Source organism: Thalassophryne amazonica, chromosome 4 (genome assembly GCF_902500255.1).
Source record: "Thalassophryne amazonica chromosome 4, fThaAma1.1, whole genome shotgun sequence".
NCBI classification, from domain to species: Eukaryota; Metazoa; Chordata; class Actinopteri; order Batrachoidiformes; family Batrachoididae; genus Thalassophryne; species Thalassophryne amazonica.
The window spans coordinates 88482998-88510343 of record NC_047106.1 but is presented as its reverse complement, the minus strand read 5'-3'; the positions used below and the strand labels follow the sequence as shown (position 1 = coordinate 88510343).

The 27346-nt window shown below is 40.2% G+C and overlaps 1 protein-coding gene across 3 annotated transcripts in view; it reads left to right on the top strand.

Moving 5' to 3' along the window:
• Positions 1 to 27346, top strand: part of supt5h (SPT5 homolog, DSIF elongation factor subunit) — an 84897-nt gene that overhangs the window by 9737 nt on the left and 47814 nt on the right. For 2 of the 3 annotated variants that reach the window (XM_034168224.1, XM_034168223.1), the window contains exons 5-10: positions 15085 to 15096; positions 15221 to 15290; positions 22950 to 23018; positions 26259 to 26324; positions 26423 to 26453; positions 26576 to 26644. In XM_034168224.1, coding sequence (XP_034024115.1) covers positions 15085 to 15096; positions 15221 to 15290; positions 22950 to 23018; positions 26259 to 26324; positions 26423 to 26453; positions 26576 to 26644 — 317 coding nt within the window. The remainder of the gene's footprint in view (positions 1 to 15084; positions 15097 to 15220; positions 15291 to 22949; positions 23019 to 26258; positions 26325 to 26422; positions 26454 to 26575; positions 26645 to 27346) is intronic. The other variant, XM_034168225.1, reaches the window with a different exon arrangement.

Here is a 27346-nt window from a genome sequence, read left to right as displayed (position 1 = left end):
ATGACATTGACCCTATGTGTCTTTTTGCAAGGAATGTATTCACAGTTTTTGTTCTATGGCAAGATGCATTATCATCTTGAAAAAATGATTTTCATCATCCCCAAACATCCTTTCAATTGATGGGATAAGAAAAGTGTCCAAAATATCAACGTAAACTTGTGCATTTATTGATGATGTAATGACAGCCATCTCCCTAGTGCCTTTACCTGACATGCAGCCCCATATCATCAATGACTGTGGAAATTTACATGTTCTCTTCAGGCAGTCATCTTTATAAATCTCATTGGAACAGCACCAAACAAAAGTTCTAGCATCATTACCTTGCCCAATGCAGATTCGAGATTCATCACTGAATATGACTTTCATCCAGTCATCCACAGTCCACAATTGCTTTTCCTTAGCCCATTGTAACCTTGTTTTTTTTCTGTTTAGGTGTTAATGATTTCGTTTAGCTTTTCTGTATGTAAATCCCATTTCCTTTAGGCGGTTTCTTACAGTTCGGTCACAGACGTCGACTCCAGTTTCCTCCCATTCGTTCCTCATTTGTTTGTGCATTTTCGATTTTTGAGACATATTGCTTTAAGTTTTCTGTCTTGACGCTTTGATGTCTTCCTTGGTCTACCGGTATGTTTGCCTTTAACAACCTTCCCATGTTGTTTGTATTTGGTCCAGAGTTTAGACACAGCTGACTGTGAACAACCAACATCTTTTGCAACATTGCGTGATGATTTACCCTCTTTTAAGAGTTTGATAATCACCTCCTTTGTTTCAATTGACATCTCTCATGTTGGAGCCATGATTCAGTCCACTTGGTGCAACAGCTCTCCAAGGTGTGATCACTCCTTTTTAGATGCTGACTAACGAGCAGATCTGATTTGATGCAGGTGTTAGTTTTGGGGCTGAAAATTTACAGGGTGATTCCATAATTTATTCCTCAGAATTGAGTGATTCCATATTTTTTTTTCCCTCTGCTTGGTCTAAAAAAGTAACCGTTACTGACTCCCACAATTTTTTTTTCCTGATTTCTTATAGTGTTTCTTAAAGCCAGAAAGTTGCCATTTGAAATTACTTTAGTTTTGTGTCATGTCTGTGATCTGCTTTTTTTCTACAAAATTAAACAACTGAATGAACATCCTCCGAGGCCGGTGATTCCATAATTATTGCCAGGAGTTGTAGTATATTTTATCCATTCATTTCCAGTCTTCATTCTGTTATGTTTTATGTCCATAAAGGGTAGGGTGGATAACTGTACACTTTTGACTTTACCCTGTTCTATTTGAGTCCATTTTGCCTTCTTATTTCCACTAATCCAAGTCACAGTTGCTGCTAATTGAGCTGCTCAATAATAAAATTTCAAATTTGGTAGGGCCAAACCTCCTTTAAGCCGTGGTCACAACCCGCTGTACTTGCACGTGCGTGCAGTCTACTTGCAAAAACGTGGGCTAAATTTGGAGATCCGTACGTTGTAAGTACTGCCTCAGTACGAATTTAGGAGCACGCAGACATGCCGTAGAGGTTTTAGTGCATGCAGAACGTTCGCTGCGGTCAGGCTGTGGATTCACCAGCAGTACAGATGACGCACGTTGTGAGTACTGCCTCAGTACAGATTCAAAGCAGCACATTTTCATTCAATTACTATAGAATGAACCAAATCTGTACGGAGGCAGTAGGCTACTCACCACGTACTATGGAATTAAATTGTAGGTATCAGATCTTGAAGATTGTGATACACATATATAAATTAGAATTAAGTTGAAATTTAAAAAGCTGGTAATCAAGTGTGTAGTGAATATATTCCTCTATCAGCGTTTCACAACTTGTGTGACTTTTCACTAACAGGTTGGACATGCTCATGCATCGCCGACGCCGAAAAACACCTGCCGCTCCGGTCCCGGTCATAACACACACATCAAAAGAAAAGCCGACCCCACACACACACACATGCTTTATTGTCAACTCTCTTTATCGTTACACTCCTAGAGACGTGCGTTGAACGTACTCCCTCCCTCCTCTTGCTACTGCCTCCGTACATTTTCACAAAAACGTAGTGGCCGTGGCATCCGCAGAAAACGTACGGTGAAAAAAAACTCACGGTGGGTTGTGACCGGTGCTTTATCTTTAGCCAAATGAAGTGCTTTAAGTTTAATTCTGGGTCTCTTGTATTGCCATATAAATTGAGAGATTAATTTATTTAGCATGTTAAAAATGGAAATTGGAACTCTTATGGGCAGCGACTGGAATAAAAACAGGAGACGAGGAAGCAAATTCATCCGTACTATTTCAACTCTGCCAAACAGAGATAAGGGGAGAACTTCCCAGTGAGTTAAATCACTTCTTACTTGTTTAATTAACTTATTATAGTTTGCATCAAAAAGTTTTGTGGCTTCAGGTGTTATAATAATTCCTAAGTACCTAAATCCCTGTTTAGCCCAGTGCAATGACACCATCTCGTTGAGTTGATCCGGCCAACTTCCTGAGATCATCATAGCCTCTGATTTATTTTGATTGTCTCCATAAATTTTTAAGCACTGCATGAGTGGAGGTATTGAAATAAGAGGATGTTTTATAAAAAGCAAGATGTCATCAGCAAAAAGGGAAATTTTATGAACTCTCCCCCCACCATCCTCAATCCCTTCGATTTGAACGTCTTGTCGTATTGCCTCCACCAGGACCTCGATGCTGAGGGCAAAAGGGATGGGTGAGAGAGAGTCACCTTGTCTCACTCCTGTATGTCAAAAACGTCAGAGCAATGTCCTTTTACTCTAATTTTTGATTTGGGATTCTTGTACAACAGTCTAAGCCAACTATTAAATTTGTCACCAAAACCCATTTCAATTAATGTTTGTCCTACAACCCCAGGCAATATTTATGGAATCACTGGCCTCGGAGGATGTTCATTCAGTTGTTTAATTTTGTAGAAAAAAGCAGATCACAGACATGACACAAAACTAAAGTCATTTCAAATGGCAACTTTCTGGCTTTAAGAAACACTATAAGAAATCAGGAAAAATAATTGTGGCAGTCAGTAACGGTTACTTTTTTAGACCAAGCAGAGGGAAAAAATATGGACTCACTCAATTCTGAGGAATAAATTATGGAATCACCCTGTAAATTTTCATCCCCAAAACTAACACCTGCATCAAATCAGATCTGCTCGTTAGTCTGCATTTAAAAAGGAGTGATCACACCTTGGAGAGCTGTTGCACCAAGTGGACTGACATGAATCATGGCTCCAACACGAGAGATGTCAATTGAAACAAAGGAGAGGATTATCAAACTCTTAAAAGAGGGTAAATCATCACGCAATGTTGCAAAAGATGTTGGTTGTTCACAGTCAGCTGTGTCTAAACTCTGGACCAAATACAAACAACATGGGAAGGTTGTTAAAGGCAAACATACTGGTAGACCAAGGAAGACATCAAAGCATCAAGACAGAAAACTTAAAGCAGTATGTCTCAAAAATCGAAAATGCACAACAAACAAATGAGGAACGAATGGGAGGAAACTGGAGTCGACGTCTGTGACCGAACTGTAAGAAACCGCCTAAAGGAAATGGAATTTACATACAGAAAAGCTAAACGAAAGCCATCATTAACACCTAAACAGAAAAAAAACAAAGTTACAATGGGCTAAGGAAAAGCAATCGTGGACTGTGGATGACTGGATGAAAGTCATATTCAGTGATGAATCTCGAATCTGCATTGGGCAAGGTGATGATGCTGGAACTTTTGATGGTGCCGTTCCAATGAGATTTATAAAGATGACTGCCTGAAGAGAACATGTAAATTTCCACAGTCATTGATGATATGGGGCTGCATGTCAGGTAAAGGCACTAGGGAGATGGCTGTCATTACATCATCAATAAATGCACAAGTTTACGTTGATATTTTGGACACTTTTCTTATCCCATCAATTGAAAGGATGTTTGGGGATGATGAAATCATTTCTCAAGATGATAATGCATCTTGCCATAGAGCAAAAACTGTGAAAACATTCCTTGCAGAAAGACACATAGGGTCAATGTCATGGCCTGCAAATAGTCCAGATCTTAATCCAATTGAAAATCTTTGGTGGAAGTTGAAGAAAATGGTCCATGACAAGGCTCCAACCTGCAAAGCTGATCTGGCAACAGCAATCAGAGAAAGTTGGAGCCAGATTGATGAAGAGTACTGTTTGTCACTCATTAAGTCCATGCCTCAGAGACTGCAAGCTGTTATAAAAGCCAGAGGTGGTGAAGCAAAATACTAGTGATGTGTTGGAGCGTTCTTTTGTTTTTCATGATTCCATAATTTTTTTCCTCAGAATTGAGTGATTCCATATTTTTTTCCCTCTGCTTGGTCTAAAAATGTAACCGTTACTGACTGCCACATTTTTTTTCTGATTTCTTATAGTGTTTCTTAAAGCCAGAAAGTTGCCATTTGAAATGACTTTAGTTTTGTGTCATGTCTGTGATCTGCTTTTTTTTCTACAAAATTAAACAACTGAATGAACATCCTCCGAGGCCGGTGATTCCATAATTTTTGCCAGGGGTTGTAGAAATTGCCAATCCAGCTGATCAAATGCTTTCTCAGCATCTAAACTGAGAAGCATTGATGTTTGTGCATCCTTTGCCATCAGTGACTGCAGGTTCAATGCTCTCCTTATATTATTTGTCCCCTGTTGACCTGAAATAAAACCTGTCTATCTGGTTTTATTAATTTCTTAATATATTTTTGTACTCTAGTTGCTAACATAGGTGGTAATATTTTATAGTCCACACACAAGAGGCTAATAGGACAATAACTAGAACACTGCAATGGATCTTTTCCTTCTTTATGCAAGACTGTGATGATAGCCTCTGACCATGATTTTGCAGGGTTCCCTGAGTTTAACACATAATTATATAGTTTACATAATACCAGAGTGAGGTCATTAACAAAGACTTTATAATATTCTCCTGCGAACCCATCTATTCATGGCGACTTAATTATTTCTTCGTTGAACCATTGTTTCATTCACCTCTTTTTCCGTAATTGGTTTTGCTAACGTAGAGACTTCATCAGCCGCCAGTTTATCTAATTTAAGGTTTTTTTTAAGAAATTATGTATTTTATCCTCTTTTGATTCCTGAAGTTGACCCTTATATAATTGTTCATAATATTTAGCAAAGGTGTCTTATATTGTTTTTGGGCAAGTTTCAACATTATTTAAATTAAGTTATTTAATTTTAGGAACTATATAGCTGGCTTGTGCCTTTTGTGGTTGAAATGCTAATAATCTGCTCGCTTTATTTCCTAATTCGTAGTATTTCTTATCAGTGAACCTAAGGGCGCCCTCTGCTTTATATGTCAATAGCTTATCTAGTTTGGTTCTGTTTTCTTTGAGCTTATCAAGTGCTTCTTGTATTCCACATTGTTTGTTTATTTTCTAATCTCTTGATTTCAGTTTCTAATTATAATAGTTTTTTAAGTGTATCTTTCTTTAATTTTGATCCAATAGATATTATTTTTACCCTTATCGTGGCTTTTCCTGCATCCCACAACACAGAGGGTGAAACCATTCCATTGTCATTCAAAGCAAAATGTTCAAGTATTGCTGACCTTATTTCTTCTCTTGTACCAACATCTGCCAATAATGAGACATTAATTCTCCAATACTTCATACACAGCTCCAATCCCAAGTTGAGTGTCATTGTAACTGGGTTATGGTCTAAGATAGTCATTGGTTCAATCACACATTTTTTAACCCGGTATTCTTTTTTTTTTTTACTTAAAGGTGATCTAACCGCAAGTAACTCCCATGCACTTGTGACATAAATATGAAATCTCTGTCATTTGGATGAAGATGGCGCCATGCATTATCAGTCCTGACTCCTCCATCATATTCAACAGACTCTTGGACATTCTGATTTGGGGTTTAGAGGACATTGGTAATTTATCTAATCTGGTGTTCAGTACGCAATTCAAGTCTACACCCATTAAAAAATAAAAATTACCTTCGCAGTTATCTGCGACCAAATGTGCAAGCTTTTTGAAAAATTGTGGACAATCTTCATTCGGAGCATAAGCATTCAGAATAGTTATTTTGAGTCCAGCAGTCATCCCTATGACCGTAATATACTGACTCTCTGCATCCTGGTAAATCTTTTCACAGTGAAAGTATACAGATGTACTAAAGAATATAGCTACTCCTCTCTTTTTACTTTTCCCGTATGAGCTACTATAAACCTGATCCACCCATTCTCTTTTTAATTTCTGGTGTTTTATTTCTGTAAGGTGCGTTTCTTGAGGTAAAGCTATAGAACCCTGCATCCCAATATCTTTTTTCTTTTAATTGGGTTGTTTATTCCTTTTATATTATAGGTAATTAAGTTGACTAATGTCATCATTGTATTTATATTGTTTCATGTAACATAGTGCTGTCCACTCATTAGAAAAGAATAAAAAATAAAAACAATTTAACTCCAGATGTATAAGCCTAAACAAAACTAAACTAATTACTCGCCTCAAGTAGAACAAAGCAAGAACCTTATGAACATTAAACAGAACTTCCAAATTTCCTGCCAGACATAGAAAATGAACTGTAACCATGTCTGACTCCCGGTGGTAATGGGACAGAGAGGGGTGACCTGATCCCTCTGTGGTACATAGCACACAGTGTGCAATAACGACCAGTCTTACACAAACATGTAAAAAAGATCTTAGTGAGTGTGAATTCTTCATGCAAACACAGAGTCCCCCGTCAGGATGTATTTTTTGTTTTGTTTGTTCAGCATTTGTGACAAGTTTTTTTTTTTTTTTTTTTTTTTTTTTTTCCCAAGCTGTAATTGCCTTCAGTTTATTCATTGTCCATGCTTACATCATAATATATATGACTTTAATAGCCCTAATCTAGAGTCACACTGAGGTAGTTTAATATCCCCTTATATCTCAGGCTGCTTGTTCTCCTCTTCCTCCTCATCACGGCCTTCAGATTTGATGTTGCCAGCAGGTTGCTTTTCTTCCTCTTTGTGCTGATGTTCCATCCTTCAGTTAGTCTCTCCTCGATGCGCTCCTTCTCTCCACACTCTACCTGGACACCCAGCTCCCTCGAAGTGTCAGCGGCATTCATCAGTGTGGAAAAAGTTTGTTGAGCTTCAGTTGTGCTGGATATAGGGACATTACCTGTATGCCCTTTTGCTTAAGCTGTTTGACAACTCCATAGACCTTAGCCCTCTTCTTTTGTAGCTCAGGGGAATATTGATTGAAGAATATCCTTTTGTCTTGAAACATCACCTTTCCTTGGCTCCATGCTTGTTGTAGAACAGTATCTTTTATTGCTGTGTCGAGGAATCTGATGATAATTGATCTGGGGGGAGCAGCTGGGTCTGTCGGTCTGGACTGGAGTGAGCGCTGTGCTCTTTTGACTTTAATATCCAGGTTAGGAGGCAGCTTCAGCACTCTGGGAAGCAAGTCCTTCACAAAAGCAACCACGTCTCTTTGTTCACTTCCCTCTGGTATTTGAAATATTCAAAGGTTGTTTCATCTCAGCCTGTTTTGTAGATTGTCACAAACAGCTGAGAGTTGTTTTTCACATTGTAGCAAGTACCTTAGCACACGACACTGCTTTCCCTCCACCTCGTTCACACTCCCCTCCAGCTCACAAATCCTTTGCTGATGGTCATCCAGCTGCCCTTTAATATCACACACAGCTTTTTCCAAACGTTCAAGAGTCAGCTGTTTGCTTATTCCCCGAGTATTTGAACTGCAGAGTTTTCGCATTTCGTCTATCAGAGCTGTTTCCGCCTCGCACGCTGCTTGGCCTCCACAGCTAATAGCATCTAAGTTAGCACTATCCGTGCTCAGTGGTTTACAGTCTGTTTCTCTCAAAGTCCCTTGTTTTCCGTGTCCTCTAGATCTCGAGGTGGAAGACATATTCTTCAGCAATTAATTTATTTTCTGAAGGCTTTAATTATCTGCAGTTGTCACAGTTTTCTACTTTTTCCCTGACGGAGTCTCGTCTCTAACCTGTTACTCTTTCCGTGACGTCACCGGAAGTTCCCCTGTTCCTGATTCGATGCGATTTGATGGCGATTCAATTTCTCACAATGTAATATGATGCGATTTGGTGCTATACAATTAATGATGGGTATTGATAAGATTTCTATATCGATTCTGCTTATCGATTCCCTTACCTCTTGTGAATTTTCTGTGTAAATAGTAGGCTTAATAGGTTTTCTATGTCAACAGCATTTTATCGAGTCTTAAAGTAAATAAATATGAAATTGGTCACTGGATCATTGATTTCTGGACATAAAAATCAATAAAATTTGTACATGGTTACTCTATCCTTGATGTACATGATGGATCCTTCATCTCTGGACATAAATACAAATAAACAAAATCTGTAGTTTTTGTCAAAAGCATTTCCTTTCCGATATTAATGACACAAATGTAACCCCATAGTATTTGAGCTGAGCTCTTACAGCTGGGTGGCTGCATGTTAAGATCAATGTTTCATAAAGAATGGAAGACGTCTCATTTTGGGGGGGAAAACGGGCTTGGTCTGTTGTACTTTGTATTATAACGTTTGGAACAAGGTGTCATTTGATTGAAATTGCTCTGAAGTTATTAATTCAGAATGAAATCTGCATGGCTTTTTGGAGCTGCGCACTTAGCCCCACAAAACAGAGGATATTATTATTATTTCCTTTACCTGATGGACAACTTCAGTTTACGCACCATCTGGTGCTCACGCCAGAGAACCATTGCGTGAAACTGCAGTGTGGAACGGAAGACAATTCTCATTCTTGCCCGCAACAGGACAAGAGTCCCATTTCGTGTCTTTAATCCACACAAAGCTGACTCACGATTGAAGTCTTTAAATGGCTTTGAGACGGGTTAGTGAAGACATTGCGGACCTGCCGCTTCTGAAAACCAGCTAAACAGAGAACCAGCGAACAGCTTGTAGCAAGAAATATTCTTGAATTCTGAATCTAAAAATGCTATTTTTGTAACCAGATAACACCTCTGAAGTGATTTACAAGCATCTCACAGATGTCTATGTGCACGTAATGTGTGCATTCATCACCCGAGGTTAAAGGTAAATTCCAGTCTTCTCAAAAGCTCATGCATGCACACATGCACGTCCTCCTGTAAACATCATTAAAAGGACAATAAAATACTCATTATGGAATTCCTCCCAGGTGAATATGTTCTCTTCATTAAAATGAGCTGTGCTTTTGAAACACTTTTCAAAAATAAACCAACATTATAGTGATTGGGTTTCATTAGGAACTAAATTTAGTCAGTGTTTTTGAAATTTGAAAGGTCGTACAGCTTTAAATACACACGCCATCAACTCCTCGGCAACAGGAGACAGAATCATTTATTGATTGGAAACTTTGGCTATATTTGAGTTAACCCTCTGGAGTCTTGGGTATAATTGGGCATTTTTGACTACTTTTGGTTTTACCTTCATAATTTACTTTAAAAACTATTTACCTTGCCTTCTTTGGTGTCATTGTTTTCAGCACAACCTCACATGTGGGACTTGACAGTTTTTCTTTCATTCTGTCATACTGCATTAAAACAATGACCCCAAAATTCACCCCAAAACTTAAAATTTGAATCAGAAAAAGTTTTTCTTTTTTTTTAACTGTGAAATCCAGGACTGTATTTAACAAACCATTTTTATAAATCGGAATGCAAATGTAAATTGTAAATTTCAAAAACACACGTAAGAATTTAGCATAAGCAAAGTTATATACAACAATTCACATTAAAATGCAGGAAATGCTTCAGGCGTTTTTTGTGGAAATTGGCATGCAATAAGATGCCACACAAATTATATTTGTGCCACTCAGGAACACAATTCCTGTCCAAAGCACACCAGAAGTCCAAACAATTTGTACAGATATTCCACCTCGATATCCTTGCATAGTTTTCCTTAATTCCTTGTTTTTGTAGTGTGTGTGTGTGTGTGTGTGTGTGTGTGTGTGTGTATGTATGTATGTATGTATGTATGTATATATATATATATATATATATATATATATATATATATATATATATATATATATATATATATATATATATATATATATATATATATATATAAATTTGGACTTGGGGGTGGGGGAGTCTGATGACGATATTAGCAATGATCATAATAATGTGTGTATATGACAGCAAGAATGTAAACTATTTCTAAATACTTTAAGGCAGTAAATTAACATTAAAGCATTGCTAATTAATGGGAAATAATGGTTGAGTAGTTATTCTAAAAACTGTTGAGGTCTAAGGTTCAAAAACATTCTGGACTCATGCGCCATTCCAACTTATTATCGAAACTTTGCACAATTTATTACCACCGTTGAAAAATGTCAGCTGCCTGTTTAATCAACTCTACCCAATCTAGAGCCTGTGGATCTCCACAGGCAACGCGTTAGTATATTGTGTAAAAGCTAGTGAGAAAGAAACCCTTCTAAAACTTAAAAATGCTATTCTTGTAACCAGGTAATGCCTCTGAAGGGATTTACAAGGCATCTCACTGATGTCAACATGCACTCTTCCTGCGCAAGCCTCACCCGCAGTAACTTGGTTTGGACTCACCAGAACATGAGGAGGCAGTTGTTGGGGAATGACGATGGCCACACAGATCACCTCCATCTGTGGCTCTGGTCACAACTCCAACACTGCAGTGCTAATCAGAGCTGCACTGAAATGTTTATTGATGTTGAAATTATTGGACATGTGGCAGTAGTTTTCATTGTTTTATCCTTCTTTTTTTTTTCATCAGCATATTAATGTATAGATATCCAGTGAGTACGGATGTGACTTTTACAACAACTCACAATTCAATTCGATTCCAATTCTTGTGGTGATGATTCGATTCAGAATCGATTTTCGATTGAAAGAGCTCTGAGAAATATTACTTATAATATTATAATATTATATTATATATATTATTATATATATTATATTATATTATATTACTTAAAAAATGTTTAAGTTTAAGAAAATGGAGCTTTACAAGGTTAATCGAGTGATTCTAAAGATGCAAATTTACTTATCTGCATTGGTCGTTCAGAGTTGGCTGGCAGTTTAGCGAAGCGCTGGTCAGTAGTCGGCAGATACCGCTGCTCCGCTTCTTTTAGCTCCGGGTGATGGCGTCGCATGTGGGTTTGCGGATTTGAAGTTTTCATTTTGCAGCATTCGCACACTGCATAAGTCATGTCAAGCTCCTTACGCAGCAAATAATAAAATCCAAAATGCGCCCAAACATTTGCCTTCAGCAAAGACGGTGCTGGCTGAATTAGCTCTTCGTCTGCCTTGCTAAGCTGCAGCTCATGAATGTTTGAAGTATGCCGGACCCTTCCCTCGTGGGGCCGCTGTAGTACGGAGGCCTGTTGCCTGACAAACAGTACACGCAGTGAGTAAGCGAGAATATGTTTTAAAAAATGCTTTTTAAAAATTAATTCTTGGACATTTTGGATCGATTCAGAATCTTAATAAGAATCGCGATTCGGACGTGAATCGTTTTTTTTTTTTTTTTTTTTTTTTTTCCGGCACCCCTACCACTGAGTGTTTTACGAGTATACTACAGTCATGTGTCTGAGGGCCCAGGGCCGAGCATCAGTCCATCCCCTTTTTTGAAGAAAATTGGTTAAATGCTAACCCAAAGGTAATTTATTTATTTATTTTTTTAATTAAAGTTTATTAAACGCCCATCTAAAATGAATTCCATGACCCCTAGCATATTGAAAAGCCAAAAAAAAAAGTTTCACAATCAGGTATTGACATCAAGCTTTTTAGTGTACTTATCCACAGGACAAGTAACCCTGGCAGTTTACTTGTCCTATAGGAAAAGCTGGTTGTCTGGACAAGCAAGCGCCGCAGGAGCGAGCTGCGTGAAGTGTCCCAGAGGCACGTGATACACGTGCCAATGGTGCGTGTCACCTAGGGGTGTCTGGGGGCATGCTACTGTGGGAGTACTGAAATTACACTTTTTCATAAATTGCTTCTCTCCTGTGTGGGTGGTAAAATTCAAATTTCAATGGTTTTAGATGCATTGAAAGCAAGAATAATAGAAAAAACAAAAATTTACACATGTTGTAATATCAAAGTTCTTTTTTTATTTTTCTGTCTGTTAAGAAAATAAATAACATTGAAAAGTTTAAAAACACATTAATATTTGATGGACATAACATTTGCTCTCTTCTTTAAAAATGACACACTGTACCTTTTAATCCAATAAGAATCCAGGCAGAGTTTTTCTGTCATGTTGACAGGTTAGTGTTTTTATTATTTTGTTTTTTTTCCCCAACATTTTTGAGTGGAATTACATACTTATTAAAAAAAAACAAAAAACAATATAACCCCTAATTGTCTTGTTCGAACAAGAGCTAAATCTGGACTGATTTGATTGTCAAAACAGAATCAAAGTTATTGCAAATTAAGTTCTCACATACACATTTGATCGGGTGTCATAAGTGCATAAACAACAATAATAAAAAGAAAATGAAAAAAAAAATCTGGAAGAAGTAAAGGAGTAAATTTGCTCTTTTAATGACGAAATCATGGATGAAAAACTTTCTGAATCAGATTTTCACACTTTACTGTTTCACTGAGGCTGTGTGGTGAAGATGATCCTTTATTAAAATTGCTGCACTGCTTTTTACAGTATGTTAGCGTCTGTTCACACTTTTTCCTCTCTCTCTCTCTCTCTCTCTCTCTTCACTCTCACACCGTATTTGAGCAAACTTTGGAAACATGAAGGCTTTCAACTGTAAAATAAAGCCTATAAATGAATTTCTGGAGCTATGCAAGCAGAAGGAGCTCTTTTTACCTGAAGACTTTGACAGAGTTTTTTTTTTTTTCCCCTCCGTGCTCTCTGAGCTGCAGCCTGCCGGCGGGGGAGGGGAGAACGGGCAGTTCAGCACAAACAGCCTGGCTGGGTTTTAGAAAACTACCTGAGCGCAGGGCGGAGTGTGACGGCGCTGTCATAACACTGATGGTGCGGCGCCATTGTTCCATTGTCTGGGGAGAACCCTGTGATATCATGTTTTACGATTGTCCGCTGCGTGGAGAGTGGCGGGAAAAACCGAAGACACTTTCTTGCGAGGTGCGAGACAAGACGTGATGAAATAAGAAAACAAAAAGGCGGCGGTCAGGTATTTTGGTTCCGAGCGATGAAAATAAAGAATTTGAACATTTTAAACCAAAAAAAAAAAAAAAAAAAGCCACTTGTCCTGTCGGACAACGATTTAGAGCTATTGTTTGTCTGATCACATTTTAAACTTGTCCTGGACAATCGGACAAGCGTTAATGTCAATGGTAGACAATGTTTTTCTCTTCTTCTGTGTCAGATTTGCCATGGCGTCATCCATTTTTCCAGTGCTCTTATTGCGAAAGACTCTTGTGCAAGAAACAGGAAGTGTTGTATGGCAGTGTGGCTAGTTTTGTCAAAGTCACAGGGTGAAGGAACCTAATCCATTTGTGTTTGATTTTGTCTGACACAACTCCATTTCCATCCACCAAAATGTTTCATGTCAGCTGATGTCCGCAAAGATCATCATTAAGCTTTGTACGTGTTCAGAACTTTGAGGGGAGTTCAGACAGATCTTTCTTGCTGCCTGAAACAGGAAGTGTTCTGTGACAATATGGCTAATTTTGTATGGACAGCAACAAATGGATTGTATAACTGCAGAGTCGCCTGGATGTAAACAGTTGGCACTTTTTTAAGCTTCCACGAGAGCCAGAGTTTTCTATTTTAATATAAACGCTGTGCAAAATATTTCAGCGAAAAAAATTATTGTCCATGTGGTTAATATTGAAAACTGAGCCTTCACGTCACTTTTTTCTGCTCCAACATCAGCTGACAAGGAACACATTTAATAAATGATTAAAGGATAGAGGAAAAAAAGAAGTCAGACATTTTATTAAACTGGGCAGTCCCACAAACATAATACTTGGCCAGGTTTGTGCATGCAAATGCCCACCCCCACTTCAAGCAGAATTTTGTGCAGAGTGCTCAGACGCGTGTATGCGGTATTATATCTGTATTGACAGTATTGGACAATTCATATCATGACATCAGCGTACCGGCCGATCCTAAGCAAGACATAAGCAATGCTGAAAAAAGTATGTTGACAGTAAGAGCGCACTGAATCGGTCCTCTAATTCATATACTGCTGTCCTTTCTATGAGGCCGACTGCTTTGTCCCTCAGCATGTGGGGTCTGTTTGAAGCACTGCAACAGGAAACAATTCCTCTGTGTGTTTCAGTATTTCAATGTGAAACTTGAGCATGGCAGCATTGTAAAGTTTACAGTATTCTAAGTTAATGGTCTTGAACATGCAACACTGTCAAAGGTACAAATTTTTTATTTTTTAATCAAATTGCTCTTGCAGGGAATATAGCAGTGTTCTTTGATATTATACCTCACTGTGCAAGGAAGGTTTTTTTTTCCCCCTCGTGTTTCTGCTTTAAATAAACCACATTGTAACACATCATGCTTTTGTCTTGTACAGTCATCATTAATATGTTTTGTATTGTTTTCCCTCCCATCATACTTTCTGTTGCTGCTGCCTGTTTCTGCTTCTGTGTGCTTTTGGCTTCTGCCTTCATCACCTTATCTGCTCTTCTCTTTTCCCCAATCTTCTTGCTTCTGTTCTCATTCTGTTTTCTTTTTCCTGTTATTTTCTATATTCTCAACTTTTTCTTGGTCCATTTTTATTTCCCACTTCATCCTTTTATCACTTACTCCTCTACCATTTTCATCTTCCTTTTCTGTCCTGCTCATTACTTTATGCTTTCCTGTTTCTTTTTCCACCTACAATGCTCTTCTGTTTCTTATGCAAAATTTGTTCTTCCTCATCCATTTATCTTTGTGTTCAACTCCTTTCTCTTTTGTTGCATTTTCTCTATTCCTTTGTTTCTGCTGTTGAGCACTTCCTCATATTCTTATGGCTGCTTTCTGTTTCCTCTTTTTAATCCACCCCTTCTTGTTGTCCACCTTCTGTCATTTCTTATGTGCGTCTCTATTTTTCTTTTACTGCCCCCCATCCTGCTGTTGCTTTCTTCTTTTTGCACTGCTTTTTCTCTCATTGCCTGGTCCTGAGCAGAGGAGGCTGAAGGTAAGTTTATTTATTTATTTTGTATTGCAAGTCATTAATAGATAGTTGACTATTAAATTCAGTGCATGACTGAATTTATGCTGAACTAGAGATGGTATTTATTTCATCATCACCTTTCTTTCAGTATCTAACATAGATCATGTGGTGCTGGATGAAGATAACTCTGGATCTAGAAGACTACAGAACCTTTGGAGGTGACAAATGACTTGTATTAAAACTTATCATTCTTTATTTCCAGCTTCTGGATTTTATCTTTGAGTTGTTTGCTCCCATGCACAGAACAGTTCAGAAATATGTTACTCCCACCCACACAACCTTTTGCAGTGGGTTTTGGTAGATGGTGAACCAAACACAGATTCACATTCTACGGTACGGGTTGTGAATAGCTGCTATATGAAATTTAGCAATATGCCAGGGTTAAAGTTCTCCGTTGGTACGATGAATTTCCCTCAGTTGGGCTTCCAAAAGGTAGGTATTGCACTGACGGCATCTTGACACAGAATCAAAGCTGAACTCGAGACGGAAAATTTACTGCATCCCTGGGACACATGCGCACTGTGTTCAAACTGTTCAAAAGTCGATTTTTAGAATGTCTGTGTTTTGTTTTTCTTTTGTTTTTTTCTGCTCGCAGTGAGTCCCCACTCTGCAGGAGAGGGGTGGTGGGTCAAGCTGCTGTGTCAGTGCAACACAGCGAGGAGAGTTTTACAAACAAATTTTTAAACTTCGCTGTGGTTAAACTAAAAACACAGCTGCAGACATTAACAAGAAACACAAACATTTTTCCCCCCAAATATGCCTAAAATCTCTTTGAGGATGGCATGGGTTAGGGTTAGTTAGAGCTTTGTGCATTTATGCGTACATAAATGCACAAATTCTTGATCGTTCCTGGGCGTTGTAGGGGGTGGCGGGGTAGCTGCCCTCCACCACACCCTTTGATCAAAGGTCCACTTTCATAGACTTTTTTCATAGTACTACTATGACTACTTAATAATAATTTTAATAAATACATGTTTAAATCTGTATTTTTTTTGGGGGGGGGGGGGGGCTACGTTTTACTACAGTTCAGGACTAAGTTTAATTAATGAGCCATATAAAAATTAGTTTATTTAATGTAACTAAAGTGGGATGTGAAGTAATATCTTTTTTTTTAATGTGCTGTCTAAGCTCAGGCATTACTGGGTCTGTTTGGGGTTCTAGCTTTGAAGTCAGGTCAGTTAGAATGAGCAAGCCAAAAATATGAAAGTGATTATGGCTGTTGTAGTTAGTAATCTTATCAAACAAACATGTAGGTTTTGATATCAATTTTGGTTAAATGCCATCAAAAGGTGAAAATGTGCAAAAGAAAATACAAATACAACACACATTAAAGCCCCTTTCACACTGGTGTATTCATAGAGCTGCTCATTGTAGCGTATCGTCTAAGCTGCAATGAGCAGCTCTCCGCCCACTTTACATGGAGTTTTTTCTCAATACGCAGCAGTATGTTGAGGGCTACGTGCGTAGGATGGAAGAAATTAAACATGTTTAATTTTCTTCGTCGTCCAGCACAGCATGGTGCATGCGAGTACACGCAGCGCCGTGCTACTGTCCGTTACTGTGAACCCGCCCACGCTGCAACACCGTACTGTATGCCATTTCACACCTCCTGCCGGGCTCCATTGTTCTTCTGGAGCTATAAATACTGCAAGATTGTTGCTTCACTTTATCATACTGGTCTCATTATATGAGGACTGTTCACCGTGTCACAAAGCTTACAGTGGTCGTTTCATAAAATCTCTCTCTTTCTCTCTTTCTCTCTCTCTCCCTCCCTCTCCCTCTCTCTCCAGACCTGTCACTGTGACTTTAAAATAAATGCGCACTCGCTGCATGTCGATGCGATCATCAGACAACCTCATCAATCAGGTCTAATCAAATCAGACGACCTGATCGGAGCAACCGGAGGTTTAAAAGTTTAATGACTCACAACGTTTCTTTCAGGGCAGCCTTTACCACAGCCAGACTCAGCAGCATCTGGATACAAAGAAAGTGATCCACCAAGACAAACAAAAATAATAATAATAATGTTAAATGACTGTTTTTGAGCCGCACAACATTTGCAGTAGAGAACAGAGCGCACTCCCACAGAGGCAGAAAATAGCACTGAACTGGTTTAATAGCGGCATGGTACACGCGACTGTGTGCACACATTAAAACGCGAACACACGCAGCTGCAAGTATGAACGAACACTGAAAAAGGCTGAGTACACGCATATTTCGCGTGTATTTAAATGAAACACAATGCCGCAATGAGCAGCTCCACGAATACACCAATGTGAAAGGGGCTTAAGCAGTAGAACTAAATTGTGTTGGGGGGGGGGGGGGTCAGATTGGGAAAATGGTCATCAAAAAAACCCTTCAGAATGTATCCATGGACATAAAAAAATACCAAATTTTCAGACCCCCTGCCAGCAAAGATCCACTTTCACTTAAAAAAAAAAAAAAGACCCCCTCCCTCCCCCCATTTCAGATCCTGGCTACAGGCCTGAGATTTTAACTGTTATTGAATGAAGTAAAAGCACTAGAAAAGTTGTCCCCTTAAAATGTGTTTATCCTGAACTATTTAAATGTGGAGGTTAAAGTCTTTCTATAATATGATGCTGCATTAGAAAAGAGCAGTAATGGTTAGTGAGTGACATATAATCTTGTTCAGCAGGAGAACAATTTGCTGTTTTCTTTGCTGCATCCACCTTGTTTATCTTAAGTCACTTATGAGCAAAGGACCCTGAGGAAATGTAGCTGCGGGTGGTCTAAGGTGACAACGCATAGGGGCCTGTGCATCCACCAGGGAAGGTAAAGTGCGGCGGAGTAAGCCAGATGCAATCTTGCACTGCCCCAGCAGATCAGACAAGCAGGAGACAGAGCCCGGTTGAGCACCACAGTGCTGCTGTTTCAGATATTGCAGATGGCCAGAGGGGAGAAGAGCACCTTTCCCAGCAGCAGGAGCACCAACAACACCTGGAGCCTACCCCCCGACAGTATCAAGGAGGGAGAATCTTATTCGACAGCCCAAAGTGAAGTGGCCCAAAGCCAGTGATAAAGAGGCATGGAGAAGTCTTGACCATGCTCTGCATGTCAGCCTGAAGTCACTGCAAGGCAACGTATCCACCAAGCTGAACCTCTTTGGCAACATCATATATGAAGAGGGCAAAGCAAGGTTTGGGGAAATGGCGTGGAGGAAGAACACGGTCAGGGAGCAGGGAGATGGGAGAAGGAGATACACAATGTTGTGAAGGAGAGGAGGTCCCTTAGGAAGGCTTGGAGGAAGGCTGAAGAAAACGAGAAGGAAGGACTCAAAGCACTCTGGGTCCAAATCAGAGGGAGGCTTGCAACCTTGTGGAGGGTGGAGCGGATCCAAAGACGGAGAAGCAGGAAGGAGAAAGAGAGGGCAAAGTTCTTCCAGGACCCCTTCAAGTTTGCCAGGAGCCTCCTCAAAGAGAAAAAAAAGCGGGAGGCTGGAAGCTACAGCACAGGAGCTTGAAGAACACCTGAAAAGCCAGTTAATTGACCCTGCGAGGAATATTCCTCTTGGGTCACCAGGATATGTGCTCCGCCCTGCTGAGTCTGAATCTCAGTTCGACACAACACCACCAAGGTGGACCGAGATCAGGCAGGTGATGGACAAAGCAAGATCTGCGTCAGCTCCAGGCCTGAATGGCGTGCCCTACAGGGTATACAAGAGCTGCCCGATGGTACTGAAGCTCCTTTGGAGGCTGATGAGAGCCGCCTGGAAGACACAAGCCATCCCATCTGAGTGTCCAGGGCAATAACTACCTTCATCCCAAAAGAGCCGGATTCCCGTAACATCAACCAGTTCAGAGGAATTGCCCTACTGAACGTGGAAGGGAAGATTTTCTTCTCAGTGGTGGCAAAGAGAGTGACCAGCTATCTCCTAGAAAACAACTACATTGACACCAGCTGTCAAAAAGCAGGCATTCCAGGATTCCCAGGCTGTGTGGAGCACTCAACCATGATTTGGAACCAGATTCAGTCAGCCAAGCGTGAGAAGTCAGACCTGCATGTTGTCTGGCTGGATCTGGAAAATGCCTATGGTTCGGTCCCTCACCAGCTCATCACTTTTGCCTTGGAGTTCTTCTGCATCCCAACCTGCATCCAGAAGCTGGTATCCAACTACTTCAACAGTTTGCAAATTTGCTATGCCACACAGGACGCTACCACCAACTGGCAACAGCTTGAGAAAGGCATCGCGATAGGCTGCTCAATCTCTCCCATCATCTTCACGGCTGCCTTCGAGGTGATTCTGATTGGCAGTAGGCAAATGGGGCGAGTGATAAGAACGTGGTCAGGACAACGGCTACCAGCCCTGCGGAGTTACATGGACGACGTAACAAGCCTACTGCAAACAGCGCCATGTACTGCCAGACTCTTAAGGAGGTTCGAAGAACTCCTCAGATGGGCGAGAATGAGGATCAAGCCATCAAAGTCCTGCAGTCTGTCGATCCGGAAGGGAGCCAGACTCATCTCCTTCACAGTGGATGGAGGAAAGATTCCATTGCTGGCTGATCAACCAGTCCGAAGGCCAAGAGAAGGCCAGGCTCGTGCTAGAGATAAGAGACTCAACTGACCCGTTTGTAAGAAACACTATATAAATAAAATTGATTGATTGATTGATTGAAACACCAAGGCACCAGTGTGAACAGGACGCAAGTGGAAGGCAGAGGAGGCTGTTGACCAGGCCATCAGCAGGCTCGAGCACAAAGAAGTGGTGGGCAGGATACAGTCAGGGAGAGCAGGCTTGGGGTGGGGAACAGCCCCCAAGTTTTGGTCCAAGGCTACAAGAAAGGAGAGGAAAGAGTTGGTGATTGAGGAGGTGGTCAGGCACAAGGAGGAGCAATATAAGATCAAGGCGCTCAGCCAGCTACAGCAAGGGCGATGGACAACTTGGGAAGGAGTCATCAGCAGGACCATCAAGTGGTCCGACTTGTGGAAGATGCCTCAAGCAAGGCTTAGTTTCCTCATTCGGGCCACGTATGACACCCTCCCCAGCCCAAGCAATGTGAGCCAGTGGTACGGCTCAGAGGAAAGCTGCCAGCTCTGCAATGCCCCAAACCCAAGCCTACAACATATCCTGTCTAGTTGCAAGACAGCTCTGGCGCAGGGTAGGTATAGGTGGCGGCACGATCTGGTTCTGTGGAAGCTGGCAGAAGTCCTTGAAGTGCGGAGAATGGAAGCAGCCAAAGACCCTCCTTCTAAGACTCGGACTTTCATCAGCTTTGTTAGACAAGGGGCCGGAGCTCAGACCATCAGCCAGAAGGAAAGATCACTGCTAACACCTGGATGCAACTGGAACTTAAGGGTGGATTTTGATCAGCAGCTCAAGTTCCCCCCAGAGATTACCACCACCTCCCTGAGGCCAGACGTCATCCTGTGGTCCTCTGATGTCAAGACAGCGATCCTGGCAGAGCTAACTGTCCCTTGGGAGGGAGGAATGGCGGTTGCCTGTGAAAGGAAGAGAGACAAGTACACCGACCTGTTAGCCGAGTGCTGGGAAGCTGGATGGTCCACAACTATCTACCCTGTGGAGGTTGGCTGCAGGGGGTTCATTGGAACATCCATCCAGCGCCTCCTCAGGAAGATTGGAGTGTCTGGAACAAGGCTGAAGAGGGCATCTAGGGACCTGGCAGAAGAGGCGGAAAGAGCCAGCTTCTGGTTGTGGTTGCGTAGGAAGGACAGGTCGTGGGGGAAAGAGGGGTCCTAGGGGTGACTGCAGGGGGCGGCAGGGAGACGTCCCTGCCGTTGCTCCGCCACCGTGAGATGTTCCGGGATTAATGGAGTGAAACATCAATGAAGGGTGGCTCCCGGCTGATGACCCTGCAGTTACCCCGTTGGCACCGGCAGAGGTGCGTCAGGCGGAAACGCCATGCAGGTAGAGCTTACCTGTGCTTCCATCTAGTACCCAGTCACAAAATGGTTTCTATAAAAAGGTAGATGATGAACAGCTTATGATTTGACTGTGAAAAAATGTCAGTGTTTTTTTTTTTTTTTTTTTTCTTTAATCCCTGAATATGCAACATAATTACAGATTTGTTAAAAACCTTTGGATGTGTGGCTTTTCCTATGTTCGAATGTCTATGCCCATGTCTTGTACTTAATTCTCCCTACCACGTATAGTCACATTCGGGCTTCTGTAGGGGTAAATAATCATTTATTTATTTTGAAGAGATTTATATTCGGCTATTTTTCTGATTTCTCTCTAACTGGTGCTGCCAATGCTTAAAATATGTTCATTAACCTTCTGTTTGTGACGACTGGTTTTACCTTTACACTTACCTTAAAAATAGTTTACTTTGCCTTCTTTAGTGTAATCTTTATTTTTTCCAGTATAACCTCACATGTGTGACGTTACAGTTGTTTCATTGTGACATGCTGTATTAACACAATGGAGCTAAATTCACACAAAAACATAAAATGAGTAGAAAGCGTTTTTTTTTTTTTTTTACTGTGAAACTCACAAGTATGTTTAAGAAACCATTTTTATTATAACTTAGAATGCAAATATAAATGATAAATTTCAAAATCATATGTACAAATGTAGCAGACAACAAAGTTACATACAACTATTTACATTAAAAATGCATGAAATGCTTCAGGCGTTTTTGTACAACTATTTACAAAACAAGAAGATGCCACACAAATTATTTGTGGCACTCAAAAACAATTCCTGTCCAACACAAGACAAAAAGCCACATCACAGGCCTGACAACATGGAGGCAGTGTTGGCACCTCAGTCTGCCTTTTGGTGGCTTTTTGGCCAGGATCTTCTCAGCAGTTAAATATATGGGTTGTCGATCATTTTTGATTGATTTAGGTCATGCATTTTTCCACTAATGATAAAGAGGAAGTCCTGTTTTTCCCCCTGCAAAAATGACCATAATATTCAGGAAAAAGCATGGCGTAAACTATTAGTCATGATTCAAGTTATACTAGACCTATCAAAACATCATAAAAACTGGTATATAGTTTGAAGTCCGCACTTTCAACACACATTCAAACTGAGACTCGGATGGTACATCCGCTTAATTTGGTCATGGGACTTTGACGCTTCTCCACATCAGATGATTCCAGACAGTTAAGTGTACACCAGGCTGGACAAACTAAGTAATACATAAATACATATCTTGCAAAACAACTGCATCCCACTGATTTTATTTGTCCAGAAGCAGCACACAGTAAACACATAGAATATCTTTGTGTTGTCCGATGCTGCTTCCTGCTTCACAGGGCTTCGTAACCTTACATATTTTAAAGTACTGCATGATGTCCATTAAACGTTTGATTGCCATCTTCACCTTTGCGTGTTTAGATTTCTTTCATTTGTCCTGCCACAGTCAATAAGGTGGCAAACATCAACGTCGCTAACACCCAACAATGCTAACTGCTTTAACGTCAGTACTCTGACCACAAGTTTCCCATTGAGATCACTAATGTGACATCGCTTTCTTTCCAAAACAAACTGGTTATACTCTTGCAAAATTGGATAAATTTGCATTGCTTTTGCGTAGACACATACAAAAAGTAAAACATATAATGTGGATGTCAAGCATTGTAAACAATGGGACTGGAAATTTGTGTGACTTTGGGGGAGGGGAGACCCCACGGAGGGGGAGGTGACCCCGCGGAGGGGGGACCCGGATGTTGACATTGCAGTGCATTCTGTATAGGTTTTTCTTCAATGCTGTAGGGAGAATTGGAGACTTTCCTTACTAGCTTCACAAATGCAGTCTGTTTTATAACCTGAGTGTAGAATTTCCTTTGTACAGGCTTTACAGTATGGATGTTTCTGTGTTTTGTTGCAGAGACTCGAGAGAGGAAGCCCTCGGTGAATATTACATGAGAAAATATGCAAAGTCCTCAGGAGGAGAGCAGTGAGTATCTTTGTTCCTCCACGTGTGTTGTGACAGTCCAGTAAATAATCACCGTCTGTTCAATTGGACAAATAAAAATACAGTTTGACAAATTATGATGCAAAGCTTGACTTGACAATTAAACCGTCATGTTTCTACAGTAATGTTCAGCATTTGAATAGAGAAATAGTCGACATCTATCTTAGAATTACAGGCTATGAAATGATATCGGCACAAGTTTTTTTGTTTGTAAGATATTGTACCAATGAAAACATTCCCATTAACAGTAACTTGAGTAATGGAAATAAGGAACTTTTGTCTGTGGTCCTGAATAAGAACAAAAGTGTTCACTGTTGTACACAATATTTTACAATACTTAATTGTTGGACAATATTGATGAATTAAAAAAATGCCTTTGCCAAAACCATGAAAAGTAGAAAACTGAAGAAAAAGTGGAAAACTGATCTGAATTTTTAAGGAAGATGAGGATGTCCACATTGTCTGTTGAGAATAGGGATGGGTATCAATAAGATTTTATCGATCTGATTCCTTATCAATACTGCTTGTGAATTTTCTGTGTACTAAAAGTAGGCTTTACAGGTTTTCTATGTTAACATTTTATTGTCTTAAAGCATGGGTTAAAGTTCTCCGTCACCACGGCGGATTTCCGTCATTTGGAAAATTTAACCACACGTATGCGTGCGCAGGTGGTGTCATGCCTGTTTTGGGGCCGAAATATGATAGTCTCACTGTCAAAGCAACATCCCATTCTGCGCTAATCAGAGCAGCAATGTCTGCGTGGATGGCGCCGCACTGTGGAGGAAGGAACTGTGTGAATTTTCCTTCCCAGTGAAGCATTGATCCGTCTCACTGCTTCGATGGTTTGTTGTATTATTTCGCTTTATCTTAATTTTCCCCTGCTAAAACCCTAAAGAGCATATGTCTGTGAGTAATATTTACCTTTTTTATATTAAACCGACCTGTTATGGTTTTCTAAAACAGTTGATAGATGTATTTTATAACATAGAAACAGGACCGATGCTAATGCGTTAGCATGTCTATGGTGTTTTCAATGTTAACAGGGCTGTGAAAATGCCGTAGATCCGCGGGATTCCGTGGATTTCATCATGGGGAGGGGGGTGTTAGTGTTGTACTTTTTAATCGTGATCGTTACTGAGTTTTTAAAATGCTTATCGCAAAGTGTTTTTTTTTTTTTTTGTTTTTTTTTACGACATCATGCAAGTTTTAAAAGTTCGCGGACACTGATCTGTGTGTTACAGATACATATCAGTTTCCTCGGATCCGCGGAGTTTCGAGGAGAATAAATGCCACTCAAAGCATAGCTGTTACAACAGTTGTCGTAAAGCGGGACTGGTTGGTTGCTGCGGTGACACTGTGGCTCCTGTGCGAAGCTCAGCTAAACGTAGCATGTGGACATCGCAGACTTTTAGAAAGAACTTTAAAGTTTTTAAAAGGATTTTTAAAGGATTGAAAAAACTTTAAACTTGAAAAATTTAAACGAAGGGCAACGAAAACCTCACTTCGTCCGTGTTTCGTTTTGCTGTCATTCTTGACGTTTTTTAATCGTTTGTTTAGTTTTTGTCACGTTATTGTTTAATTTGACTTTGTTGGAGCAGCTGAATGATTTCACATAGTGCAGAAGCTGGTTTGTGAGCGCTGCTTCTGCTGCTGCGTTCATGTAGCGTTGGAAATTACAGGGGAAACTCAGCCTCCTTGCTTGGATTTTTTTTTTTTATCTGGGTGAGGAGTCAGGTTCAGTGGGCTCAGGCACCTTATATACGAAGAATTAATCTTTTGTGTGGATACAATTAATTATTTTGCCACAAACAACTGCTGAATTTGAAACAACAAAAAGTTGTGTATTTTCCGACGGTACCTGAACACAGCGGTAGCGAGACCAGCAACTCCTTCGTGCGCTTATTATTTTTTATTAAATATAACAATATGAGTGCTGGAATGACAATCCAGCCCTTATGTACATGTGGCAACAGGTAGATAATTAAAAAAAAATTTATATAAAGAGCTGTTCTGGAAGGCAGAATTCATGTTGTGGATTAGCTTCAGCTGGTGGAATAACTGCACATGTGAGTCAATGCGCATTCACACGCACTGATCAATTTACTGTTCTGATATATTCAGTCATCTTTACACTTATATTTATTTCCTGTTTTGACAGTTTTCTGTTATAAATCAATATATATGGCTTAGTAACGTAATACAGTGATAAAGCAGTGACCACGGCACACCAGACTTTTTTTTTTTTGTTGTTGTTAATTGGAGCGAGCGCGCAGCAGATAGTGAGGGTTCTGATGATGAAAGAGATGATCCCTCTTTTGTTCTGGACGAGGAACCAGAGCAGGTGGTCCACCGATGTGCGCACAGATCTCCACAGCTTCTGTTTGCAGTTTCTCCAAGACTCAGGCGCTATGAGCTCCGTCCCAGCTGATGATGGCTGGAGATGCAGACACACTGCTCCAGCTGTGGCTCCAGAGGCATTTCATTTAAAGCGCCGAGATCGTGAGCTTCGGTTTTGTTAATTTCCTCTTTTGTCCCTTTTGCGCTCTTGCTTCACAGGCTATTTGGTGATAAAGGTCTTTTGTCCACCTTTTCTCAACGAATTGTGACTTTTTTACTTTTTCCCTTTGTTCAGGAATCGCCGTGTGACTGGGCCATTAATCTTAAGATTTTTGGTCCATATCTCCTAGCCCAGGGGTGGCCAAGTTTGGTCCTCAAGAGCTACCTTCCTGAAACTCTTAGTTGTCTCCCTGCTCCAACACACCTGAATCCAATGAAAGACTCGTTAGCAGACTTTTAATGAGCCTTTCATTGGATTCAGGTGTGTTGGAGCAGGGAGACAACTAAGAGTGTCAGGAAGGTAGTTCTTGAGGACCGAATTTAGCCACCCCTGTCCTAGCCCTACACCAAACTTGACTTGTTGTTAGGCTTAGATTATGATAGATTATGTATTTGCTTGGTACCATTGCCTTTGGTGTGTATACTTTTTTCTTGTGCAGCACAACTGGTCCAGTGTACCTCCATGCCTGTTGATTACATATAATTCTTTTTAATGTGTCAGCCAAAAATGACACTGACATGCAGCATTGCTGTCATGTTCTCTCTTAATTCTTAACAATGCGGAGCAGAAAATAAGTTTTGGCGTCTTCAAAAATTGAGGATGGGTGTGTGTGTGTGTGTGTGTGTGTGTGTCTGTGTGTGTGCGCGTGCGTGCATGCAATGTAGTTACTCTGGAGGATCTGAAGAGCTCTCTGATGACATCACACAGCAGCAACTTCTTCCTGGTGTCAAGTACGTAAATCACATCAACTAATTGGTTTCAAGATAGCATGAAAGATAATGGCAGCCTAAGCAATATGAAGTTAACAGTAGTATTTGATTGTTATCAGGGATCCTAATTTGTGGACAGTGAAGTGTAAGGTAAGTATTTCCTATGACAGGATTTTAATATTCACGTATTCTTCAATGATACTGAATAAAAATTATCCATGTATGCAAACAGACATGTTTCCTCAATGTATCTTATTTTTTTCTCCTTTCAGATTGGAGAGGAGAGGGCGACTGCCATTGCATTAATGAGGAAATTCATTGCTTACCAGTTCACAGATACAGTAAGAAATGTTTTTGTTTGTTTTATTTAACATAGCATATTTCAACAACTTAACTCTTGATTGGCCAGTATTGCATTTAGGGGGACCTGTAGGTTTTGATTAATTGAAGTCGGGGTTGCCATAACAGATTTGGCAGAGTCAGGAACAAATCTTATCTCAGATGGCCTTCCTGATGCAACTCCACATTACATGAAGAATTTGGGTGGGGGAGTGGTCTTGGACCAGAAACAAGTACACTAACCTATTTGGCCACCACTACACTCCACCCTTAGTTTTTGATTAATAAGATACCATTTTCCACTTTACTAGGTCTCTCAAAAATATGAAACGATTTCCAAACGATCACATAACTTTTGGCAAACATGTCGACATTTATTTAATTTATTCAGAGGCACAAATCTTGTTTCAGTTTTTTCACAGTGTAGCTCCATATTTGCTGCAGTTGCTCATGATGCTAGTGCTTAAGAATAAATGCTTATTTATTAATTAAAAAAGAGAAAATGCCAGTAGGTTGACTCAGTAAAAGGAATACATTTCTATAGTGCTTTTTCCATGTAGCTGATGAACTTTCCTAGTTAGACTACATGTCTAACTAGGGATCACTGAATTTTTGTGTTACAACTTAGTGTGGTCACTACACAAACAGCCAAATAATGTGTAAGAATGTATTAAATTCAAAGTCATTAAAAGCACAAAAAGTGT